This window comes from Centruroides sculpturatus, unplaced genomic scaffold, assembly GCF_000671375.1.
Source record: "Centruroides sculpturatus isolate CEXI.00-Female unplaced genomic scaffold, Cexi_2.0 scaffold280, whole genome shotgun sequence".
Taxonomy (NCBI): Eukaryota; Metazoa; Arthropoda; class Arachnida; order Scorpiones; family Buthidae; genus Centruroides; species Centruroides sculpturatus.
In genome coordinates, this window is record NW_019384675.1 from 395,133 (window position 1) to 423,085 (window position 27,953).

General features: G+C 29.8%; 2 protein-coding genes across 3 annotated transcripts in view; one reads left to right on the forward strand and one right to left on the reverse strand.

Moving 5' to 3' along the window:
* Positions 1–27,953, forward strand: part of LOC111626833 — an 86,302-nt gene that overhangs the window by 22,684 nt on the left and 35,665 nt on the right. The gene's annotated exons all lie outside the window — the stretch shown is intronic.
* On the reverse strand, positions 3,315–27,901 carry LOC111626812. 2 transcript variants are annotated; one of them, XM_023370321.1, is made up of 5 exons: positions 27,789–27,820; positions 25,862–25,958; positions 17,823–18,112; positions 11,820–11,969; positions 3,315–3,650 (listed from the first exon to the last, which is right to left on the reverse strand). In XM_023370321.1, the coding sequence occupies exons 3-5, from the start codon at positions 18,097–18,099 to the stop codon at positions 3,424–3,426; spliced, it is 654 nt and encodes a 217-aa protein (XP_023226089.1). In that variant the 5' UTR covers positions 18,100–18,112; positions 25,862–25,958; positions 27,789–27,820; the 3' UTR covers positions 3,315–3,423. The 2 variants fall into 2 exon arrangements, with proteins under 2 accessions (XP_023226089.1, XP_023226088.1); XM_023370320.1 differs by lacking the exon at positions 25,862–25,958 and having other exon boundaries at positions 27,789–27,901.

Consider the following 27,953-nt stretch of genomic DNA (forward strand, 5'->3'; position numbering starts at 1 on the left):
CACCCAGATACTTGGGGTGAGATGCTTAAAATGCCAGACAGTGAAAAAGTCGTCATTGCAAACACAGTATAGAATTTTTTAAAATAAACTCCAAACTTTTATTTGAAAGACATACTCGAGAATATGATACTGTATTTTCATTAGAGGGCTCCTAAACTCAAATTAGCGCTGTAATTTTCTTCATAAGCAAAATGTTAGGCATCTTCCGCCGAATCACTATACATAACTTTATTTACCCCAAACATTTATGTAGCTAAAATTAGTTTTAACTAATGTTAAAAGTTAAAACTAGTTTTATCTAAAGTCAAAACATGTAGGCAGTAAATTAACTAGACAAAACCGGTTTTGTCTAGTTAAAACTAGAATTTACTGCTAGTCAAAAATGAATTTGAGTTAAAACTAGTTTTAACTAGACAAAACGAGTTTTAACAAAGACAGTCAGTATAAACTAGTTTCAACTAGTTAAAACGCGTTCTAACTAAAAACGGGTTTTGACTGTAACATATATACGGATACTGTTTCCCCCAATATATATATATATATTGGGGGAAACAGGTAGAAAATTAAATACTAGAATAAAAGAACACGCAAAATATAACTATCAAAACTCTGCAATAGCCAAACATTGCAATAGCTCTAGTAAAAGTTGTAAAATCCGAAAATAATGTGTATAAACGCCAATGTATGAACTCAGAAATAATAACAACTAATAGTAACAAGATTAATGATAGTAACGGGCGGGAAATAAATCGTACGTGGTATGAATTTTTAAACATAAAAGATTAATTCTGTTTTAATTGTTATGTATTCTTTCCTGTGTATTCTTTCCACGTGGTTCATTCACATGTGGTTGTTAGCTAATAGCAATGTTTTGTGATAACCAATTGGAAACAAGCAGTAAAACTTTAAACACATGTTGAAGTATTATTGTATTCGAAGTGCTGATTAAACTAACTGTGTGAATCTGTATATCAAAACCAAAACATGTATAGGATCATCCATAATCGTAATAAAAAATGTGTCCAAAAATAATCCAAATGAAAATAAAAATCATGATGATGAAATTGAACCAGCATACCCAACAGATGTGGTGGAGACAGAATAGAAAATTATCACAACCATAAAGACTATTCACAACGTTTTTACTGGATTTGTTTAGTTTTGTTATGTTACTATCCTAGTGATAATTTAGAATCCTATTAATAGGTGTATGTAATAATTTGTAATAAATGTACTATTAACGTATATTATAATGTTCGCAACTGTCACCATAGACTCTGTTTTTTGTGTGTCATCCAACTGATAAGGCTAGTAAGGCTGAAATGCATTTGGATAAGTTAATTAAATAGGCTGGATGTGTAATGAGCGTGTTCATTAGGCTACGGTTACTATGGATGCAAATTCTGACGAAATTTTGTTCTGACGAGTACGTTCGAAATCCTCGTCAGGAGGAGGTGATTACACTGTGCGCGTTTTCTGATAGTCCGTACGTTTCTGCCTCCCAGCAAAATGGACGAACTTGATGAGTTTTATTTTCTTGAAAGTTTGTTGATTAAGTTATTGTTGATAGGTGGTGGGAAAACAGAGCATGTTAACCACTTATTTTCCATAAGAGACGATAAGGGAGAGTTCCAAATGTTATATCAAGATTTTTGGGACAACCCGCAAAAGTTTTTCGAGTATTTCAGAATGAGATCAAAATGAGAAATCTCTGTTGTGATAGTTTTTGTCTTTCATGTCCCACAAACACCTATTCTCGAACACAAGACTAATCAATTTATCAATATCCATGTTGAAAAAACCAAAACACTCGAAATTCAACGCCAGAACGCACGAAAAAATCAAACTCGTTTGAACGCTGGAATGGTTCTGACTACATCGTGCGTGTTCTGATATGCCCTTCGCTGTCAAAGTAAACACTGTCATTGGAAAACAGGTATTTGTTTGTTCGTCAGAACAAAATTTCGTCAGAATTCGCATCCATAGTAACCGTAGCCTTAGTCATAAGTAACTAAGTAGTTTTTGTAATTAAATAGTACAGGCAAGCTTTTTAATATAAGACTATAAAGTAAACAGATACACTGTTTTAAAGATTTGTGACATCAAGCCATATTTCATAAGGAGAAAATCATATTGCTGTAACTCATAACTAATACCAATTTTGTGACAGTGAAAAAGCTACTGAACACAGAAGTTGGTGCTTGACCAACGGGTTGGGTTGATCAATGGAGTTTTCCTGGTTTTCTTCACATGTCTAACACCTGAATTCCCATAAAATTGCCTTTCCCATGCCAGTTTCCCATAAAATATGTCCTTCCGAGAGGCACTTCTCCTTTGGCTGATTGCCCACATATTGCGTTGCCATCAATCCCAATCCTAATACCAATTTTAATATCTTATTTGGCATTTATTAAATTTGTGTAGCTATTTTAATTCATATCTTGATTAGTGAAATCTTTTATTTTAGTCTATTTTTTAAAAATATACAAAAACAGGAATTGTATAAAATAACATATGCACATACAATGCAAACTACAATTTAAAGAAATGTAAGTACATTGAAATTCATTTCTCTCTTTTCAAAATGCGTTCTTTTAAAAAATCAAACTTTTTAATAATAATATATGAACAAACATTTGCAATTATTTTTACTAGATTAATCATAATATAAGCATTTTACTAGTTTTAAATACAGTAGATCAATCTAATTTACAGTATTAATTATAATAATATTTTTCTAAAATATTTTTATTCTACATAAATACTAATTATATTTCTATAAATGCTGTAAAATACATATATTTCAATTGCTTAAGCTGATAAATCTGATTTTTAAAAGCAGTGATGACCATTTCAGAATATTTACTAATCAAAATATATGGACGGAATATAAAACTAAAAAAAAACATACATTTTATAAAAACTTTGTTCTTTGTTTAACAATATTATAAATACATTTTTATTTTTATTTTATAAATAATAATTTTAAACATAATAATAGTCCTTTCATTATTTATTATAATTTTACATATTAAAACAGATAAACATTGTCAATTTTATAATATTTGATCTTATTTGTGATAACTTTTATAAATATTAAAATATGATTGTTTTACAAACAGTTGTAATTTTATTTACGTACTTAATTTATATTATTACAATAACATGTAAAAATTCTATAAACATGTTTTTATTCCCTTGTAATACAGAAAATTATATAAAGGCATATATTAAGAATGAAAAATTTAATGTACTGTAATTAAATTAATATATATTCATACTAAATAATCATTATACACCATTAAAATATATATATATATTTTATTTATTTTTTATTTTTATTTTGTGTAAAGCCTACAATTAAAATTATACAAAACTTTTTCTGAGTAAAAAATAAGAAATCATCATTTGTAGATTGAAGTTTTAATACTTAGTGGCCAAATCATATGCAATGCTGTGTGCTCTCCTCCTTCGTTCGTTAGCTTTAAATGCTTCTTTCAAGAAGAGAATTCCAGCTATTGTGTGTATAGCAAATGATATCACAGCTAATGCGTAAGCCCATGATAAATGATTGAAGTTAGGATATTGGATCCAAGAACGATCAAAACACAGGCCTCCGAATACACATACAGCAAGAAATACCGGCAAAGCTAATCAAATTACAAAATTATTAAATTTACATTTCAGCAAATTAATTCAATGTAATATTCAATGTAAAGTAGAGAATTTGGTCTTAAGGACGTCTATTAATTACGTGTACAGTTTTTGAGCGATTTTTGACCCCTTCTTCCGTTGTATACAACGATATACTTTTGGCAAACCCCTCCCCTTCAATTACATGTATGGACCACCGACATTCAAGAAATGACTTTAATAAGTTCTGTAAATATTTGTTAACTGATAGTTTATTCACACGACAAGTAATTAGGCTTTGTATGGACAAATTCATATGCTGCAATACTATTAAAAAATTCCACAGACAAAGCCTGAATCTTTCCCTCCTTTAAACTGTACACCTAATTAATGGGCGATCCGTTCTCTCAGAGAAAGAGCAAAATTATCTAATGTCCTTCAAGTCAATATCTTAAAAAATATATTTAATGTGATTTATTGTTTAACAGGAATTATTTAAGATTTTTGAGCACAAAACCCATTATTAATAAAATTAAAACTTGAATATTTTATATAATGACAGAAAAATACACAGTCAAACTCCATTTATCCAGATCAAGCAAGACTGGATCTGATCGAGATAAAAAGAAATTAGGGAGGTATTGAAATTAAAGTCTAAAATTCCATAATGAAAATACTTTTTAATGATCAAAAATAAACTTATGTGCTTTGCTGACTTGAAAACAGGAGCATTAACATTATCCAATTCATACAAACGGTATTCATATTATTCCTTGCAAATGTGAGATTGCTACATATTAATGTAGAATAATGTTTCAGTTATCTCAAATGTCACAAAAATAATCATTTTTCCACAGAATATGTAAAAATTTAAATAGAAACAATTAAGTATTCAAAACAATCAGGATGAATGGGATCTAATAAATGATGTTTGACTGTAATTATTTTTCTAAAAAGAAACTAGCAATCTTAATTCATATATATAAAATTTTGTCAATGCTTGACATCGGTTTTCTATGCTTTTCAATTTTATACTTCTTTCTATTTAAATATCTTAAGTTCTGTATCTACAAACAACTGGATAAACTTTTCAGAGCATTTCATTTTCTGTATAAAGATGGAACTTTCAATTTAAATGACTTCCCAAAAAGTTTTTTTTTCTTTTCTTCTATTTTGGGATCATCCAGCTTTCATTATTTGATATTAATTCTTTCAGATATTCCCTGTATGATTCAATTAACTTTTCAATATTTACTATTTCCAAATCATCAAATTCTGCTCTTGCAACTTGATTTAGTCTAATGCTGTTTTATGATACGAATTCTTATTAAACTCACAAATATTAAATATCATGGAAACTTTATATAACTCTATTAAAATTTAACTGAACTAGTCTACTAAAGATTCATGTTAAAAAAAAATATATAAATAATTCCACTTAAGGATAATATACTTTCATAGTGTATTAAAGTTATTTATTTCGAGTCTTCTGGAACTAGAATGGTGACATTGGCTTAGCTATAAAAAGCAATAGCATAATTCTGTATATAAGGAAATTTTAAATAAAATCTAATGCTCTTGTTATATTTATTACACAATGATAATTTTTTTATGGTAATTAAATTTTAGCAAGAAAAAATTTTATTATAATAATTTTAAAAATGGAAAATATAAACAAACATAAGCTAAATTAATAAGTGATGGAAAATATGCAACAGATACAAAAGTATTTATTAATTAAAAATAATAACAAGAAGCAATTATTTATTGTGACTAATGTTAAATAATCATTAAAGATTTTGTGAATTAATGTTGTTCACTGGTATGATAAGTCCATATGTATATGTGTCTATTAGACTAAGTGTTAAATGATTAATAATTGTGATGAAATCAAATATAATTCAGATTCTAAAAATATATCTCATTTTGTTTTTCTCCCCCCATTGTTTTTATAATATGGAGCAATACAGTAGAGCCTTGAAAACTCGGCACTCGATAACCCAGCACTCCGGATAACTCGGGCCACACCCTGGCAGGGCAAAAAATCCTTAGTTAATTAATTTTCATGATAAAGACAACTTTATGCCTCATAAAGTATTTTTCTGAGGTCTGTCTTATCAGGTAAATTACTGTACACAGTGTATTCATTAATTTTCATTTTCATGTAGTAAAGGCTCTATGCCTTCATAAAGGATGTACTTTTCCTTTGTTTAAGGGTATTTGGGCAGTTTATTCTCTGTTGTATTCTCAAGTAAACAATACATACAAGTACAGTACAGTATTTTCTGAGAAAACACTCATACTTATTTTTTTTAACCCTATTCCTGATAACCCGGCATTTTCACAAACTCGGCCACCCTTTGGTCCGCATTAGGCCAAGTTTTCGAGGCTCTACTGTATTATCAACTGTTTCAAATTCATCTCAAAAGTGTCTTCCATTTGTTATGTTTAAAATTTAAAGAGTAATAGATAGAGATAAATTTGAAAAAGTTCTCAAATTTATCTAACTTTATATATATTTTATATTGTATTTCTAAAAAAAATTGTTTATTACATGATTTTTCTAAAATGTTGCATTGTTATAGAATAAGATAATATGAAAATGAATAATTAAAACCGTTTTTAAAAAACAAATAGAAAAATGAAATAATTATTATTTAATAATCATAAATAAAAGTAACATGAAACAGTATTAATTCAGTCTAATTAAACTTGTATGCTAACTTTAAATAAGCATGATAAAGTTGCTATGTAAGTTGAATGGTTCAAATTTATTACAAACATCAATATTAGTCACTTTTTGAAAAAGACATTTCCAACAATTTATTCATTATATCTTGTATTATTGTCTCACAATAATTACAGTGAATTTCTCTTAAATCATTTAATCACTTCAGCTTTAATGATACCAGTATACTAGCACTACAATTCTTATGTAATGCAACATACTTCTATATACTGTATGTTGTCATACATGTTTCATAAATTGTAGAATAATTATAACTATCCTTTTTAAATTTCTGATTTTTCATCTTAAAATTTTATCTTTAAAAAACAGTTCTTTCATACAGGGTTTCTAAGCATCTGAAAAGTTGGAAAAAATCAGGGAGTTTTTTAGTGCTTGGAAAAAGTCATAGAAAGTCAGGGAATTTGTCAAAAATTATCAAGAATTCAGGGAAAGTCAGGAAATTTGCCTCCTGGACTGCTTTGTTGATTTTCTTTGCTGATATGACCATAGACATATATGTATAAGTGCTTCTCACTAAATTTTTCCCCCTTGTACTTAGAGATCAAGTTCTTAAACAGTTTTTTTTTAAACCATGTATACAGCTGTATGAAATGGGTTAATTTTAACTCATTTCATACAGCTGTATTACACTTTTAAATTTTAATTTTAAAAATGTAAAATTAAAATTAATAAGTCCTATTACACATAAGACTTATTAATTGTTCTAATGCATTTATGATTGTATTTTAAAATCATTCAAAATCAGATTTTATAAAGTATGATCACATTGTATAATTTTTAGAATTTTGTTTAATGTTCAGGCAGTTACAGTATTACAGATGTTTACTTCTTTTACTGATAGTTGCAAATAAACAATTAATGTTAATGTTAAAATTTATGTAAAAAATTATTATAAAATGCAATATAAAGGAGAACACTACAAAACAGAGGATCAAACTAAGTTCCTAATATATAATATGGTAATATCAATCAGCATTTTTGAATTTTAAAAATGCTGTTTTTTTAAAATGCAATATTATGAATTTCAGAGAAAATCTGTAATACTTATAATTCTCCATAACATAAATAAAATGTTTTCAAAATATTTTAACACTCAGAATCCCTCCCTCACAATTTCCATTTACATCTCAGTTTGAGGGCAGGTGTTGGTGATGATGGTGAAAAGAGAGAACGAGAGAGAGGAAAAAAAGTGCAAAAAATGAATAAAAATTTGTAATTTTATAACAAAACAATTTCTGATTTTTCAAGTTTTAATATTTTATAAAATTCTAGAAATTTATTAAAAGGACAGATTTAATAAATTTATACTTACGTAACAGATGTATTTATTTATTTCTATGCATTTGTAGCTAGAACTATTTTAAGATGATCAATACAAAACCTTCCTCACTTATTTCTAGCCATTTATACACGAGTACAAACATTTTTCTTAATAGGCCTTTTTCAGGTACATTGTGGTCCGTTAGAGCATTGGTTGGTAGAAGTTTAAACAGTGCCAATGTTTACATAGGTATCGTCTTACTAGTGATGTCATCGTTGATGATAGATATAGATGATACTGAGGGTGAAAAATTTTTTCTTTTGGGAAAAAATGGAGGTGTACAGATAGTCCATGATGGGATAATTGCTCAAGTTGGGGAATAAAATTGTAAAATAAGCACACTAATTTAGAATTTTATTCCCAACTTGAGCGATTATCCCATCATGGACTATCTGCACACTTCCCTTTTTTACCAAAAGAAAGAATTTTTTGCCCTCGGTATCGTCCAACAATGACGTCACTAGTAAGACGATACCTATGTAAACATTGGCACCGTTTAAACTTCTACCACCGACGCTCTAACGGACACAATGTACTGTACCTGAAAAAAGCCTATTAAGAAGGCTGAAAACGTTCGTACTCATGTATAAATGGCTAGAAATAAGTGAGGAAGGTTTTGTATTGATCATATTTATTTATTATTCATTAACAAATCCTATAAAGTTTTTTCCTGTTTTATGAAGCCATATAATTTCATGGTTGTGGACTACCAACAGGATAAAGTATTGTTATTTAATAAAACATTTTATTAAAAATATTAAAACGTTATTTAATAATACATTATATGAAATTGAATAAAATGCAAGAATATGCAAAGATACTAAAATCAAGGCATTAAATTAAGAGCTCTCTAATCGTTTGATTAAGTATTTCCAGGCCTTCCGAATCTCTAGAATTAATGCATGCATCATGTAACCTGTTCTTATATATTTCAATTTTTTCGGCGCAAATCGCCAATGTCGGTGAATGTAATGGTTTAATAATACTTGCTTCGTCCTATTTGACGACAGAGCCCTCAACTTGCGCCAATTGCGATAGTATTGTGGCGTTAGATTCGTTGCTGATATTGTATTTGTGTTCTTTTAATCTGACTCCTAAGTTTCTATTAGTGACACCAATGTAATTTTTATTAATGTCTAGTTCACGATTTTCATACGGAATCTTGTCCTGCTCTTTTTTCTTTATCCATGTTGTCTTTGTCGTTCCTTAATGATTTGTACGGGTTAGGAGCTCTCTTGAAAACTAACTTGGACATTTTGCGGGCTGAGATTTCCTTCATGATGGCTTTTTTCTTTCTATCATAAGTGAACTTTGTGATTTTGTCGAAATCTCCGCTTTGAACCTTATTTTTGTTTATTTTGTAATTTCTGATCAATGTTGTTATCATATCTGCTCTGTATCCTAGAGATCTGGCAATATGTAATATTCTATTAATTTCTTTTTGCCTATCCAGCACACTACCGCAANAACATAATTAAAAAGCTGGAGAAACAATAGTGTAAATGTGTTGTAAGTAAAATGCTATTTTATTATGGCAATATGCCATATTGTATGGGATGCAAGGGTCAGGAAATTTGTTCCAAGTTGATCAGGGAAGTCATCAAATTTAAAACAAAAATTTGAGTAGGAACCCTATCATAAAACTGCATCATCATAAATGGTGCTAAAAGTTTCTGTAATATGCAATATCAATATCTCACATTATAGCCTACATGTACAATAAATAATGCTATTCCACATTAAGAGGATGGCTTAGTTTGATCAACTATATAGGATGCATCATCAAACATAATTTTTTCTATACTTTTCACAACTGCCTAATTTCTTTTACAATTTATGAAGGATACTCAGACCTTAATAAACAAAAAATATATTGCATTGACTAAAATTTGAAAAAATAAAAACAATTTTATTTATGAAATTCAAGTTTTATTTGTAGCAATAATATAATTTTTTCAAAAACAGAGACCACTTGTAACAAGTAATCAAGATAGGTAGACAAGGTATGCAAAGCATATAAAAAGCAAACAATAGTGATAGCTTCATTTGGCAGAATACAAAACATTGACAAATGTTTAAAGAATTGTCTATGAAAATATGGTTGTGACTTGTGAATAAAAATTACTGCCAGTCATAAGATAAAATAACTAGTTTCTTTGCAAATTAAAAAAGAACACATCATAATCAAGACAATGTTCTGCAGTAAGTGATATTTATGACAATGCAATAATTCAATAATTTCAATGTTTGATACATCATAAAAAAGCAGTTTGCAACTCAATTTTCCATCATCATCAATATTGTTGTTTATGATTTGGGGTAACAAAAATGCACAGAAAGCTAGCTGAGATGCTATTAAGCAATTACATTGGACTTTATTGCTTTTCATTATATATGTTATGTTTTCAGAATAAAATTTGTTTTATTCTTTTAAAGATACAATCGTTTATCTTGAATTCTTGTTAATGTTATTAGTGTAAATCACTAGTTGCAAGAGAGATTTCTGAGTTTCCATAATGAAACAGATAAGCATTTATTATAAGACTGTAGAAAAAAGTATAAAACAAAAAGGGTAAATAAATAAAACAAGGTATCATTTTATAATTATTATTGCAAAATTTGGCTGAGAAAACTGACAAATGCTCTTCTTAAGCAAGTTCAACTGTTATAAAATATAAATTGTTGTTTAAACATGCTTTTTGCTTACTGCTTATCACTTGTTTATATATATAGTATATATATATATATATATAAATATAAAAAAATATATATATATATATTTTTCCAAAAGATTATTTTCCTATTATCTGAAAATCAAAATAATTAAACATTGCTGAACTCTTCTGAACTGTTTATAGTTATTCTTTTTATAAATGTATAATTCATTGTGCCATACTACAAATTTAAATTAAAATATTAATTTAAATTTTAAAGTACAACACAAAATTAAAATATAATACAGGGTGTTCCACTCGGGAGTACAACTTTAAAAATGAGAATTACTCGCAAACGCGTGAACGTAAAGGCAAGCTGTAAGAACTGAACATACCTGTATTTAGTGGAAAACAAATCCACATTACAAAAAGTGCTGAAAATGTCCTCCCCCAACATCTGCACACAAGGAAACGTGACACTCCATATTTGAGAATGTCCTCTGCAACACGTCACTGTCAATGGCAGCAATTTCATGCTCGATGTTTGCTTTCAGTTGTTCGATGGTCTTGGGTTTGCTTGCATACACCTTGCCCTTTAAATATCCCCATAGAAAAAATCTGGGGAAGTTAAATCGGGCAATCGAGGTGCCACAAACCTTTAGAGATCACCCTGTCTCCAAAAAACAATTGGATCTCTTCCATACTGGCATGAGAGGTATGGCACGTTGCCCTGTCTTGTTGGAAGTAACCTTCTTGAAGTTCATAGTCGTCCAGTTGTTTCACAAATTCGTCAAATATGGACAAGTATTGGTCAGTGTTCACAGTCTCGTCAAAGAAAATTGGACCAATGATCCAAGAACAAGAAATCACACACTACACTCCGATCTTCTCATCATGTAAGGGAGCCTCGTGGAAGCCATGGGGATTTTGCAAGGCCCATATATGGGTGTTTTGTGAGTTTACATAACCAGAGAGAAAACCATGCTTCATCAGTGAACCAAGTGATGTCTAGCAGTATTGCATTTAGGGGAAAAAATTGAAGGAACCATTGGCAGTATGTCACGCATTTCTGAATTCTTCATTAAATAAGGAATATTTTGAACCTTGTTGCATGATGATACATGCATGCGTTCGCGAGTAATTCACATTTTTAAAGATGTACTCTCGAGTGGGACACCCTGTATATATGTATTATATTTTTTAACTTGGTACTTAAAAGTGAGATTGTCAGAAGTGATAATTAGCATATAAATTTTATTTATAAATTTATTTAATCATAATAACTTGTTTATAAATTTATTCAACATTAATATTTTATAGTCATGCTAATTTCAAAAATAATCATTGAGATCAATCTATGATTAAACTTATTAGTATTTACTTTTCTATTTTCTATCTTTTAAAATCTGATATATATTTAAGAACTTTTTGGAATTTTGTTTTATTATTGTAAAGAACTTACCTGTTGCCAGTTCTAAAATGAATGAACAGATTAATATGAAAATCTCATACTTCATAAAATACCGCATCAAAACAAGACTTGCCATCACCAGAGATATTATACAAAATATCAGTGCAATTGACATCATAGCTTGGACAAACATCATCCAACCTAATTAGAGAAATAATTTAACTTAAGTTGGTAATATAATATTTAATATTTATTTAATATTTAGAAATGCTTAACTGTTAATATCATTTAAATGCAATATTTTTGATTTTGCTTACAAAACAACAAAATTCTAATGTCAACAGCAAATTAAAATGTTACTACTAAATAGTGACCTGACCTTTATTTCTTGGCACTTTATTTGCATTTGTTAATATTTTGAATATCAACCTAAAGAGAATCTAATTTAAGTTAGTTTCACAAGTTATGAGTTATCAATAGCTTATTGCTTTTGTACAGATACCAAATGTATTCAAAAAAATAAATAAGACATTATCATTTGCTTCACTTTTCAATCTTAAAATTAAAACAAAAAATGAAAGTTCCAATTACAATAAAAGATGATCTTTGACAAAAAGCAAGGAGTTATTAAGCTTCAAAGAGGGTGAACAAATGAAAGTCATCTTGATATATTTAATTTTTTTTATAAAGGCACAATGTAAGGAAGATTAATGAAATAAACCATCTTTTGGTATTACACATTAAATAAAACAATTTGATAATTCAACCAAAATTGACCAAATTATCAAATTTAGTTTTATTTAATGTGTAATATCTAAATGTGGTATTCAAAAGAAATAAATTACTGCTAAATTTAAAAATCAAATGCATTTATTGAACTGTTTTCAATCTTGTAGTCATGTAATCTTCAGAAAGCAAAAAAAAATTTTTAATTTCTTTATGTATCATCATATATTAGTCAAATACCCTTTATTTACATTATATTTTATATATTTATTGCATGCATTAGAAATTTTAATTCTATAATTTTGTGCATATCCCCAAGATAGCATATTGTCACAGGATATATGCACAAACATATGATGGTATTTAACATACAGAAAATTCCTAAAATAAAAATAAAACTTTTGCATAACCCACTCCACCATTATCATATATCTATGGGAGCAGCACTTGCTCCATGTGTAAAAATTTATAATTGCAATTTAAAATCAACTTATAACTTGCCCCATCGAACAATCTGTACACTTTCCAAATTATCTTTTAAAACAGACACATCTCATGGGCTATATGCACAGAAGAAACTATGGTATTAATAATGCATATTCATTATTCACATGTGCCATAGCAGAGGAATGGGTAGGAAAGTAAAAAGGTCAAAGAACTCAAAAACCCTGGGTTACAGAGGAATTGGTGAATAAAATGAATGAAAGAAGGTGGAAGAATGTGAACTCTGAAGAAGGAAGACAAAAATACAGAGAACATAACAATAAGGAAAGAAGGCTGATCAAGCAAGCCAAAAAAGTATGGCTTGAAAGAGAATGTCTCCAGACTTCTCCAGACTTTCAAGAAATTGAAAGTCTGGAGAAGTCAAAAAGATTTTCAACTAATGTATGATAAAGTTAAGAACACATTCGGGTTCAGAAGGCCTAAGAGAGTAACTATTAGTGACAAAAATGGTGATAGTATAAATAATAAGGAGAAAATCCTGCACAGATGGCATGAATATATAAGTAATCTGTACAAAGCATAAAATAATGTAGAACTGAAGATAGAAGAAAGTGATGTGGATAAAGATGAAGGAGTTCCAATCTTGATGGAACTTGATGGTTATTGATGCTTCCTGATTTTCTATTTCTTAATCCTTCTACTGTACTCATAACCTCCAGTAGAAGGATTAAGAAATAGAAAATCAGGAAGCATCAATAACATCCCTATAGAATTCATCAAGAATATGGGTGAAAACAGAATTAAGAAGACTTTGTAATGTGATCTATGATACAGGCATTTGGCCTGACAACTTTCTGAAGAATATTTTAATTCCCATTCCAAAAAAAAAAATAAAACAATCAAATGAAAAAGATCCTGAGTGGATTAGAGAGGGGATGTGCAGCCTTCAAATGAAAATTAATGTTAATAAAACCAAAGTGCTTTGGATTGGAGAAAAGGAAAGAAAGGTCAACATCCATATAAAATGGTGATAAAGTGTAACAAGTGAAGGAGTTTAGATACCTGGATGCTTGGCTTGACTCTGAGTGCAGAAGTGGGAAAGAAATCAAGAGGAGAATTGGTATGTCAAAAGAGGAATTTAGCATAATGAGAACAATTTTGTGTGGGCCTGTGAAATTAGAATTGAGAAAAAGACTGGTTAAATGCTTTTAATATTGAGTTGGTTAAAGACAAATCTTTACAGTTAATGACATACTGTGACTATTAACAGTTCTTTAACTAATTCAAAAGTTTTATTTATTTCTAGAAAGCACTCAATATTCAAAGCATCTGGAGTTTTCCTCTATGATGCTGAAACTTGGACCTTGCAACAATGACATTAGGAGAATAGAGGCCATGGAAATGTGGCTGTGGAGAAGAATACAGAAAATCAGATGGAGCGATAAGGTGAGAAATGAGGAAATCCTAAGAATAGGTTAAAAAAGGAGCATATTAGAGACAATAGAGAGGTGAAAAGCTAATTAGATGGGACACATAATTTGAGAAGACAACTTATGGAATGATGTTATAGAAGAAATGGTTGCATGGAGCTAAAGACAAGAACACAGGATAAAGTAGCAGGAAAAAAGAGATGGTGCTCACTGGACCTGCTATAACTAGCAGAAAACTAAAGAAGATCCATTATTCTACCTGTGAATAAATTGAAAGATACTTTTGTTAAACAGATAATTATCTTATAATAAATTGTAAAATTTTGTTAATTGAAATTAAAATATGTATGAATGAAATTTTTTGTTAAGATTTCTTTCCTTTAATTTTCACTCCTTTGTTTACTTTATTTTTGTCATTTTTTCCCTAACCATTTGTTTTTACTTCTCTTCCTTTCTATAGCTTCATTCACTAATTTGCATTGTATTGTTAGACTATATTTTTTCTCTCTGTCTTTTCTAAGTGGTCCATTTTTCTTCTCTTCATTAATAATAATAATGTTTCAAAATATTTTTATTTTGATATACCAGCAATTTTGATTAGAATAAAAAAATATAAAATTATTTTCATACAATGAAAACTACTGATAACACCACTACAACAATCTTAATCTCAATTAAAATTTGTTTAATCTATTATCTCAAATAATTTTTTTTTTATCATTAACTAAATCAGATGTCATATAGTAATATTAAATAATATGAGAAAATATATATACACAAAAGCAGTTTGACTTCTATCTGGAGTTGCTATCCTGTAGACCCAATTTGGTTTTTCTTTAGGTTCTCCAATCAACACATTGACACTCTTCCTCTTGTTTTGACAATGATAGCATACTTATGGAATAGAAAAATTTTAACTTTTTTGAGACATTTTGTGATGAACTCTCTGATTTCAAACAGTTCTTCATACAGTGACTCTTGTCTCCTAGGGTTTCCTTTAAAAGGCCAAAAAGGTGATAATCAAATGGCAATAGATCCAGACTGTAGGCCAGGTGATCTAGAATTTGCTAAATCCATTGATCATCTTCAATATGCACTGTGTCGTGCTCCAACACCACCCTTGTATAAGTTAAACCTATTTATATTTTTCAATATAAAGATAAAATAAACAGTATAATAAAAAATTAGTTAGTTAGTTCAAAATTATAAAAATTCAAGAATGAAAAAATTTTATACTGCACTCTACACACAATAGAAAAAACATTGATTAATTACTTAAAAAATGGACAAAATTTTCTTCACTTTGCTTAATGCTGTATATATGATAAAATAAACTAATCAATAGATATGTTTGAGGTATAGAATATCAGATGATTAACTGAAAAAGACAATTAACTTTATAGCTGCAGTAATATTAAGAATCATATATTTTTCCTTTTATTTTTATATTAAATTTATATTTTACTCCAAATTTAGTATCTGAACTAATGTAAAAAATGTGAATGAGAAATCAATCATAGAAGTAAAATAAAACAAGAAAAATAGCTTGATTGCAATGATAATGAAATTTCAAATGCCATAACTACAAGTAACACAAGTTGAAATCAAACAATAATATAAAAAAAAATTATGATGAATGAATAACCTATATAAAAAGAAGAAACCATAATATTAAAGAGTTCATATTCTATCATATCTATTTAGAAGATATTTTGAGAGATGCACAGATGTTAGTTTTCAAAAATGAAATCAGATAAAGGAAAATTATTCAAAGAAGTAAATACTTATTACAAGTAGAAAAACATATGACAGTTTCAAAAATCTTATCACATTTAAAATTAGATCAAAAGATATTCAGATGTTACATTTTAAAGTAGACTAATTTTATCTTTTAACAATTATAAATTTAAATATACAGGATAACAGTAATTGAGTTATTTTACACTGAGAAGAAAGCATCTGGCTAACTATAGACTGCATTAAAGTAATCTCTGGAAAAAGCTTACTAGTACAACACAAAATAATAATTTGTCATTTTACTTTAAGAGAGTCTTTCTTCTTTACCTGTATATTCATAAAGAACACTTAAGCCAATAAAGGAAAAACTTAAAGTACCAGTAAACAAAGAATTTAAAAAAGTAAGAAATGTTCTAGAACAAAGTAGATTAAAGTAGAATGTTGATATTGTTTTTCATTTGTGCTGCAAATTGTTAATATCAAAACAGAATCACTATTCTGCACATGCATATAAACTACAGATAATCTAATAAGCATCAAATGCATTATAAGTTCTATCAATAAACAGTTCAACAATATAGCTATCAATAATCAGATATATATATATCACAATGCCAGGCTGCAATTTTTGTCACATTTTTAATTTATTTAACTTAAAATATATGCTCTCCACTTCAAATTATAGTGCTTGCCTCTGTACATTATACTTTTCCTTTAACAATAGAGTTGTGCCAGTCATTTAATGCCTTTCATGGGGAAATTTTTGAATTGAAATAACATGACTTCTGGTTTGCATCGGAAGTATGTATATAGTTAATTAGAGCTTCCTGCCCATAAGGTTTCCATATCTGGTCTCATCTTTCATCTATCTAACTTCATTCTTGGGATTAAGGAAAGACAAACAGATGGTTGGATGAATGAATGACAGTGGGAATTTATAGGTCTACAATTTTTTCAAATTGTAACCCAATAAAACAAACTTTATTTATACATTTTTATTAATGCATTAATAAAATTGATTTTAATAAATGTGTAAAAATGGGATGTAATAAGTTATACTGATTATCATCTGTTGTTTACAATCAGTAAGATTTGAATTAGAAAATATATTTTATTCTAACTGCTTCATATAATTCATTTTTGTAGGATTATAAAATGTACCGTGCAATAGGCATTATAATTATACATTTAATAGAAATTTCAAATAATTTGTACAAAATCATTATTTAAAAAGTAATTAAAAAGTTTAATGTAAAAAATGAAACAAGTGATAAATAATTTAATATTGATTAATTTAAATCACATCACTGTTAAAAGAGAAAATAATTAATTACTTGCTTGCATGTTACTAATATTTATTAAAGAAATTAATTTTGAATTAATTCTATTACAAAAAAATATTAAAAAGTTTTTGTCACTTACTGTATACCACTTTTTCACAGTGCTTTCTTAATTATTTTTTTTTGTTTGAAAATGTTATTTTGTTTAATAAATTGAATTATAAAATAGAATATTTTTGATTAAGTATAATACAAGTATAAAAGTAATAACTAGATTCACTATAACAAAATATTATCCACTTAAAGAATGAAATAACCACTATCTGTTGGTGTTAAATGATAGATAGTAGTCATCTCATTCTTTAAGCGGAAAATATTATATTTATTTGTTTTTTAATAATGACAGGCAATAAATAAATATAAATTTATAAACTAACCTGGTTGTAGCCAGTCCCGAAGACTTTGATATTTATTGCTAAATATCCAATGACAACCATCAAACTTTTCATCATACTGATAATCTGGATGGCGGTAGTTATGGAAACATACATCCCATAAACCTAATCTTACAAATTCAGTGTAGGTTCCATAATATGATTCTAACCAATAAGGACATGCAAATGAAATAATCAAAAGAACTGTTCCGCAGAATGCAAATCCTATTCCAGTCACAAAAATACATGTCACTGGAGGATACTTTGGCTGTATAACCATTTTAATGTAAAATCTGTAAAAATATTACATAAAATCAATTATTATTGTAAGAACTAATTATAATTTAAACCTTAAATTTGTTTAAATGAATCATTTTCATTATAAAATAATTACCTTATGCTTTTTATAAAATTTATAATTAATTATTATAATTAATATTGTTAATATCAAAATCAAAAACTTCATTAGACAAAAAATAAAATATCATTCATATTGTGTTACATACATATTAAAATTTGCATGTTATAAAAAAAGTCACTATTAAACTACTGTATATATAAACTTACTAAAAAGTTATAAATAAATATATATATAAAATATAGACTAATTTGAATATTATCATGATTATAATTTTTAATTTTGATAATCACCAATATAAGATAAGAAAATTATTGCTAGAATTTAATTTTCTAATAAATAAAGCTATAGAAAAATGAGTATTAGACTGAATGGTAAATCAAATCAAGTTGGTTATGCAGAATGAAGAGAATACTTAAACTGAAATTTCATAAAACAGTAATTCAAAAAACTGTTCAAAAAGTAAAAAACCAAAATTATGTAAACTATAAAATCTGAATATACATTAAAATCTCCATAGTGTAAGCATTCATTTCATGGGTTGCAGCATTAAATAATCTCTTGTGCTTAGCATAAAATATTAATAATTTTGACAATCAGGCATTTGAGCATTTTCTTTGCTGTTCAACAATATCATTTTCAAAAAGGTAAAAAACTATTTAAAAATGTTTATTTTATCAAAATAGTTCTCAATTTAAAGCTTAAATTAATTAATTATTTCCAACTAAAATTAACTATGAGACCACTTTCTGCACAATAAAAACAAGATATTATTATTATTGTTAAACAAGATTATCACTAAGGAAATGGGCCTCACATATTGATGTCAGTATAGGAAATGTGTCTTAAATACAACAAGAGGTGTTCAATACAAAAAAACCATAACCTGGTTGACCAAAAGCTCTAGACACAGTCCAAGAGCAGATTATTAAGAGAAGAGTAACAAGTGAAAAAACTGAAACTGCAGTTGATGTTAAAAAAAAACTTAGAAGAATATCATGGATTAAATATTAGTGCTCAAACATTTAGGAATATGTTGAAATATAACAGATTAAGAGCTGCAGTTAAAATAAAAAGCCCTTACTAACTAAAAGGCAAAAGAACTTAGACTTAAATTTGCATAGAAGCATAAAAACTGAATTGTGGCAGTTTTGAGACACGTAATTTTCTCAGATGAAACAAAAATTAATTGTTTAAGAAGTGATGAATGCAAATAGTATTGGAAAAATTAAAAATCAAGCTACAGTTTTATGTAAAACATAGTGAGGGTTCATTAATGATATGGGTTGTATAACAAACAGTCTATGATCCGGAAATCTTGTTTGAATTGATGGCAGAATGGATTCTGTTGTGATATTTTAAAGAATGACTTAATAAGTACATTACAATTGTATAAACTAAAATCAAAAATTATTATTTTTCAACAGGATAATGATCCTAAACATGTGGATAAATGCACTAAAATCTTGCTTAAGCAGTTGCATATTGAACTTTTGGATTAACCCTCTCAGTTCAGATTTAAACCCAATTAAAAATCTGTGAGACCAATTCAAAATGTGCCCTAAACAATTTTACAGCCCAGCTAGCAGTATTCATAAATTATGGAAAAGAGCTGAGGTAGTTTGGGAAAAAGATAAAGATATCTATCTAAAATTAATTGACAGCATGCCTCAAAGAATTAGTGATATACTCAAAGCTAAAGGTGGCCACACACATCATTAATTGAAGAATTGAACATTTTTTTATCTATTAAAATAAGGAACAAAATTATTGTTCAAATGCTAACTAGCTTTTCTGTCTTATTTCAGCATTTGTTAATATTTTTTAAATTTTTGACAGTTTTTGAGAAGTTGCAAAGTGTTGTAACTAAATTTCTTGTAACATTTTATGCTTAACCTAACAGAAATGTTAATTAAGTCATTATGCTAATTATTGTAAAAGTATGTGAACATTGTTTTGAGTCACAGTATTTCTCTCCACATTTGAAATTCTGCTAAAATGTTTGAAGCAGAATCAAAATCATATGATTAGCTAATTTTTTAACAAACTTTTAAATCCACAAAATTTTTATAAACATTTGAGTATAGTTATTTATAGTTTGTTTTGGAGCATATAAGTATCACCTATAATGCATCAAACCCCATTTTATCAATCATAACTAAAAGCACTTCAGCATTTATAAAAACATCATTTTCTAATTTTTATATATTGCTGATACTTGGTATCATTTTTTTAATAAAAAGAATAATAAAAATGGAAGATTACAATACATAATTATTATTCAATAATTACATACAGAAATTATTCAATAAATAACTTCAGCCAGAGGAGGAAAAAAGGAGAAAATTGCCCTGGGCCCTGAGGAATTAGGGTCCTTTGGAATGTTTTTCATTTAAATCCTTATTGCTATAGGGTCTCATTATGTACTTTGCTCTAGGTTCCTATTACACACCCTGATGGTCAGTGGCAGATCTACATAGAGACTAATAGGGCTTAAGCCCTGGGCCCCAAGTGTCAAGGACCCACAAAAATTGTATTATTATCATAAATTTTAATACTTTTTCATTAACAATAAGTACTTATCATAAGGTAAAAAATTAAGTTAATATTAATAATATAATAATAATAATGTAATTTATAGTCTTATTTGTTTTATTGCAATCAATGTAACACAATTAGCCAGTAATTAATTAATGTAAATATTTCTTTTCTTCTTATGTTTTTTTTATATAAAATATAAGATTTGTCATTCAACATCATTATAAATAAATATATTTCAACTCTGATTTTGATGTTATTAAAAATGAATTTTAAACCTCAATTTAAAGATTCTTAATCTAGCAAAACATAGGGCCCCATTGGACTTCAATAAGCCCTAGGCCCCAAAAAACCTAGATCCACCCCTGCTGACAGTGAACTAAGAGGCTTGAAAGTGTTGGGGATTTTTTAAAATACTGTATTTGTGCTTTAATAAAGGAATAGTATGTAAATCTTACTTCTCTAGAGTTGAAGATAATATTGGATGACAACAAACCATCCTAGTTTAGATGGGACAGTCCCAAATTGTGTTTGCATTATGCTACATCACGGATAAAATCCATACAGGATGTAAAAGTCCTGTATTTTGTGAAGATTTATAGAAATGTTATTTTATCTGACAATGTATATAGTATGTTTCAAATTAGATCCTGATATAAAGATCTAAAGAAATGTCTAGGTTCAGCAATTGTTTCAACTTTAAAGTAATACAAGATTTTCAGCAATGTCCAACTTTATAATCAAAGCAATGAATTAATCATATGACAATAATAAAATAGCAATACTATTCGATTTAGTGAGCTAATTTTGGTTTTGCAAAGTTGATTACTTTTTCTTTTTAATTTGTTATTTATTTTAGATATACTGCTAACATACACACACACACACACACACAGAAAATCAATGTATACATATATATACAAAGTGTCTTTTGTATCATGATAAATTAGCACTTGAGCAGTTTCTTTTCTATATTTATCAATTTGGAAAGTATGGCAGCAAAATACAGGGTGTCTGAGAAAGATGAATATAATAACATTTCATTAAAAAATGAAGTGGTCTATTGAAATGCAGTTTGCAGTGAGTTGTAGTGTGAAAAACAGGAACTGGCAGTGACAGTGTCCACAGCTGTAAAGGAAAGACTAAAACTGATAAGAAAGATTATTGCCTTATTTTTAGTATGTCATTTGTTGCATATTTGGCAACGAGGATCAAGGGTCAACTAAGAACCAGTGTTTTGGCTCAATTATAAGAATGACAAGTAGCAGGCCTACAGAGGAAGACAGACTGATAAGATGTATGGAACATTTTAATTTTGTTGCCTTTGAAAAAGATAAACAGGAGTGGAAGGGCTATCTTTTTCAGTTTGAGATAATATGTAAGGTGAAAGATTTAAGCAAAAGCAGTCAGAGAGAGTGTCGGGCCAGATGAAACTTGTTATTGGCATTTATGGGCTTTGGTCCCCTCACCAAGGCACGCAGCCCTTTGTTTCTGTTTGAGGTAGACACTGTGTCATATGAATACCTGAAACAAGGGTTGAGAACATTGTTTAAACCCAAGACAACAGTGTTTGCAGCCCACATGGCTGCAACGATGATATCGTCGTGTCAGGAGCAACAGATAAAAATCATCTGGCCAATCTGAAAAGAGTTTTGGGGAGATTTCAAGAGGCAGGAGTCAAAACTAAACCAAAGAAGATTCAACTGTTTAAGTCAGAGGTCTGCTATTTGGGACACAGACTGGATGCAGCTAGAGTTCATATATTGGAAGAGAAAATCACATCCATTCAGGAGATAAGGGTAGCAACAGATCGTACCCAGCTTTGCTCATTCTTGGGACTTAAATTTTTATGAGAAGTTCATTCCACATCTCCATGGACAGTGTACTAAATTGTTTGCACTCACCAGTGAAAAGAAACCTTGGACATGACAGAACATAAGCAGAGAACTTTTGAAAGAGCCAAAAGTCTGTTGAATGCACAGGATACATTAGTACCTTGCAGGTTGGACAAGGAAGCAATCATTGAGTGTGATGATTCTGAAAAGTGACTTAGAACACTTCTGCTGCAGCCTGGGAAAGATGGGTGGGAGTGTCTGGTAGCCTATGCATCTTGCACACTCACCACTGCTGAGCAGAGTTATGCCCCAATAGACTTGGAAGTGCTGGCATTGATGTTTACTGTGACAAAGTTTCAACAGCATATCTTAGAACATTCATTTATGCTGCAGACAGACCACCACTCATTGGAGCATGTGTTTGGTGAGTGAAGCAAGCTGTCGAAGGTGACAAATAGGTGATTAATACTTTGAGCTCTTGTCTTGAATGAGTTTTATTACAAGATTGAATATAAGCATGGAAAAGCAAATGTTACAGTCATATGAATTGGCATATGTCCTATCCCATATGCCAATCCAGTGGGAGTCTTATGAAGACAGTCCCATAGTCTGGAAATTTGTGACAGAGGGGTTTGAAGACATGCTTTTGTCACCAGAATTGATGCATAAGGCATCTCAGAAACACCCCATCCTAGCCTGGGTACAAAAATGTATTCAGACAGCATGATCCCCAAAGCTACTAGAGGAGTTAAGGGGTTTTCTTAGCCATTGGGAGGAGTTGGCAATAGCTGATGGTATTCTGTGGTGGTCAGGAAGCATGGTGATTCCAAACTCATTACAAAAACCAGTTCTAAAACAATTTAATGAAGGTCACCTGGGAGCCTTGGCAATGAAGACTGTTGTGAAAGCATATGTCTGGTGGCCAGGGATTGACCATGAGCTGGAAAGAGTGGCAGTGGTCTGTTAAGCATGCCGATCACACAAGGATAATGGAGCAAGAGTATCTTTGTACTCATGGAACATGACAGATAGGCATGGGATAGAGCTCATCTGGATTTTGCAGATCCCTTCTGAGAAAAAATGTGGTTAGTTGCAGTGGATTCATTCTCAAACTGACTGGAAGTAGCATGTATTTATTCCACAGCAAGGACAGTGGAAATATTAGAGGAATGGATGTCTAAAAATGGGTTCCATGCCAGTTAGTGTTGGACGATGGACCTCAATTTATAGTGGCAGAGTTTAAAGCTTTCTGCGAGTGTTATTGCATTGTGCACATTAGCACAATACCATACCATCCACGTATGAAGTCTAGCAGAGTGGTTTAACACTGACACTCAAGGACCATCTCTGAAGTGGGATGGCTGATACTCAGGATGCAAAGAAGGCTCTTTGATGTTTTCTGATGGCTTATCACCATACCCCACATGTTATTCATGAAATGTCTTTTGGCTGCCTTGTTCATTGTTGATTGGGTTGCCAGAAGCCAGATTTATGTAGGCAGTTACAGGAAACCTTCGAGAGACAGGCCCACAACCATAATGCTCATGCCCAACCATGCCAGATTGGCATAGGAGCTCTGGGTGTGGATGTGAAAGGAAGCAGATGGAAGCTGTGGGCCAGGATTGGTGACAGAGCAGACTGGACCCTTCATTTTAAAGTGCAAGCAGATGCGAGGGAACACTGGAAGCATATGGATTAATTGCAATCTTAGGTGGAAGAATCACCTGTGTGGAAAGAAAAGGTTGGGTCTGAAGTAGAGCGATCACTGTTATAACCGTCTGAACCATCAATTGCTGAACTGGATATGGCTAAGGGAGAAGCACCGGTTGCTTCAGGAACAGATGCAATAATACCAGCAGTCACAGGAGGGCAAGTTCTGCATTATTTTTCACATTTGAGGTGACCCCCACCACCCCTATGATCAGTTTCTTGGAGAGGATAAGGCAGTGACATTTTAAGGGGGAGATGATATAGGAAATAACCCTAAGGAGGGTGCTGTGGTGTGAGTTGTGGCATGAAAAATGGGGATTGACAATGACCATGTCCATGGCTGTAAAGGAAAGACTAAAACCAGTAATAAAGATTATTGCCTTATTTTTAGTGTGTCATTTGTTACAAACTCAAGTTTTTTTACAAAAGATAAATGTTGAAGCTGTTTCACATACATTCAGTGAATCTCAGCATGTGCTCTTTTAGTTACACAATGTCCGTTACACAATGTCCAATTGATAACTGATTTCCTGCTAGGTACTGTTTCAACAGTGCATCCCCTAACTGGGCTGTTTCCTTATGTAATTTGCCTGGACAATGGATTGGCTATGAAGACCAACACCCTGGTCCCCTACATCACCCAACACAACTCTACTGGATGTCTTTTTGTGGAGTTGTGTGATATAATGTTACTGTTTTGAAAGAAAGAATAACCCTTGCAGTCTCTAATGTTATACAGAAAATGCTTAAGAAAATTGTTAAAGAAAAAAATAGAGAATTTGGACTCGAGTTCAACATGAAAAAAACAAAACAATGATCATAAGTAGAAGAAAAAAACACTAGCCTAGACATTAAACTTGACATGAATTCATGACAGAATTGAGCAAGTTTAAAGTTATGTCTATCTAGGAAATTTGTTAACAGATGATGGGAAGTCTGACAAAGAAGTTAAGTGAAGGATTGAAATTTGTAAGAAAATTTTTTCTGAGTTTAAAAACAAAGATGAGGCTTCTCAAATGCTACATCTGGTCGATTCTGTTGTATGGTGTGGAGACTTGGACAATTCATAAATCCACTCAACAAAGATTACTAGTTTTTGAGATGTGGATTTACTGCTGAATTTTAAAGAATTCCTGGAAAGAGAGAAAACAAATGGAGAAGTCTTGGAAATGCTAGGGCATAATAGAGATTTAATGATCATCATAAAGAAAAGAAAGGTTGCTTTTTTTAGGTCACCTATTTTGGCACAAAATCCTCCAGAAAGTTCTGGAAGAAAGAATAGAGAGAAGAGGGAAAGGAAGACCAAGAATATCCTAGTTCAACAACATCAGAGAATGGACTTTACTAAACTTTGCGGATTGTGACAGAGAAGCACAACATAGGGAATGATGGCATGTAATGGCAGTCAACCTCCAGAGCAGAAATAACACATAAGATGGATGGATGGACTGCTTTTAATGCATGAGTGGCAAAGGAGTACATTTGTGGATAAGTTTTTTGGTTTGAATTGTGTGGTGAGCACTTGTGCTGTTTTTGAGTAGTTAGCTTGCTTGTTAGTGATTAGAGACACTGCAACATAGAAATTGTTGATCATAACTTACATTAGCACAGGATAACAGCTGTATGCACAAGCCCTAACAAATATCAATGAGTTGCTTTAGAGCAGTGATGGCAAACCTACACAGCAATTTCAGATACCTGCAATGAATGTTTATAAGGTATTAGTTTTTATAAACTATAAAGAAATATTTCAAAACTTTGAACATGTAATTTGAAAGCAGAGTTCTAAAGCTGTTGTAAAAAGTCTTAAAGGCCACTAATTATGAACCTGATACAAAAACTATCATCAAATAAACAACAGATTTCTCATTAAACAAAATATTTGTTTCTAGTCAAACAAACATTCATTTGGTTGACTATCAATGTATCAGGCTTTGGAAGGTTGTTTATTATATATATTTGTTTCTATTAAAATATATAGAGTTTTTATATTATTATTTTATGTATGTATATATATTTTTTATTTATATATAAAATATAAAAAAATTTGTAAGCATTAACTTTTTTATACATATCAAATTAAATATTTGACTTGAGATTTGGAGTTACTAAATTTTGAATTTAATTTTGACCCACCTTCAGAAAAGGTTTGCCATTGTTGCTGTAGAATTTTCTGCAACAATTGGATAGATAGTTAAAGCAAACAATATATAAGATTTCATAAAAAAACTATTTGAGAGAATATATAATTTACATTCTATTCATTCCTTCATGAGGAGGAGTCAGATTATTCTGATGCAGATAACACCGGATTGCATTGCAAATCAAATAAATAATGTTCTGTGAAAATCGAGATTCAGTCATCACATGTTCATGTGGAGAAAACCTAGAATTTTTTCTAATACTGGAGAATTGTTGAGAACTATTCTAATATCATAGAAATATACCATTTTAGAGGTAGTAATTTAATTGTCTAGAACAGAGGTCGCCAAAGGGGTCGATATAACATTATTGGGGGTTGATTATCAAGCTTAAGCTAAGGATAAGGGTAATCATCTCACTGATTGTCAGTTACAAAAATTATTATTAACAAATATATAATAAATGAAAAAAAATGCAAAATTAAAAGAAATGTATTAAAATAGTAACTATTTTGTTTTGCTTGTAACATAAACTTTTTGGTGGGGGTCGATGTGAGGTTTCAAAAACTTGTAGGGAGTCGATGATCAAAAAAGTTTGGCGACTCTTGGTCTAGAATGACATTATGTAGCGTGTTTTATTCTCTTTTCTGTATCTTTTCTGAAGACACTGCAGCAACACAGATAAAAAGATATCCTCAAATCCAACATAAAGCTTTTCCAGCATGCCATCACCCTATTTATAGATAATTACCCCTTTCTTATATGGCCTTTTATCAGATGATACAATAACTTAAATTGTTTAACTTTTGGAATAATTCAAAAATTGATTCAAATTAACATTAAAAATTTTTTAATCACATTTTTTGTCAATTATTTTTGCAGCAAATTTAAAACTTTAAATAATATTTATAAAATTTTGTTTTGGAAAGTAACTAACGCTTTCCGAATAAAAATTCTCATTTCTATTTCCTTTGTTATAAATGTTTCAAACTTTTCAAATGTATATGTAGAAATCGATCTGTCCGAGCGCTCGTGAAATAGATCACATTGGATGATTCATGATCCACATTTTTTCACTTTTTAACGTCACTATCTTAATCGAGAGATTAAAACATTGGATATTAATTAAACATAATCATAAAAATATGTATTTTTACTTCGATCTTTCGTAACTTTTTGTATAAAATTCTTTTTTTCTATGTTATACGTTAGCTATCAACGAGCCACTTCCTCGATGGTTTATCTTGTTTTTCACGAATCGTAATCGTGTATAAAACTTTATCCAATTCTTCTATTATATAATTGCGAAATAATAATCTTACTAAATATAGACTTATCTGCTGATAAGATGTTTACTTTCTAGCGATATATTCAAACAACGACTTACCTTCCAAGCCACACCTGGACCAAGCTACTGAGTAACGATTGTGATTGGACGGTTCACCTGTTACCTGTCCAGTCAGGTGTATCACGTCACTAAGGGCGATGAACGTGGAAATGATTCGATTTTCTTGTGTAAAACCTGATTAATATATACCCAGTTCTGTCTAGT

Excerpts from the sequence above, each read along its gene's own strand:
- LOC111626812 (XM_023370320.1), bottom strand. The coding sequence starts at position 18,099 with ATGGTTATACAGCCAAAGTATCCTCCAGTGACATGTATTTTTGTGACT. Across the intron at positions 11,970-17,822 it reads TCGGGACTGGCTACAACCAG|GTTGGATGATGTTTGTCCAA; the intron begins GTTAGTTTATAA and ends TTCTCTAATTAG. Across the intron at positions 3,651-11,819 it reads CATTTTAGAACTGGCAACAG|CTTTGCCGGTATTTCTTGCT; the intron begins GTAAGTTCTTTA and ends TAATTTGATTAG.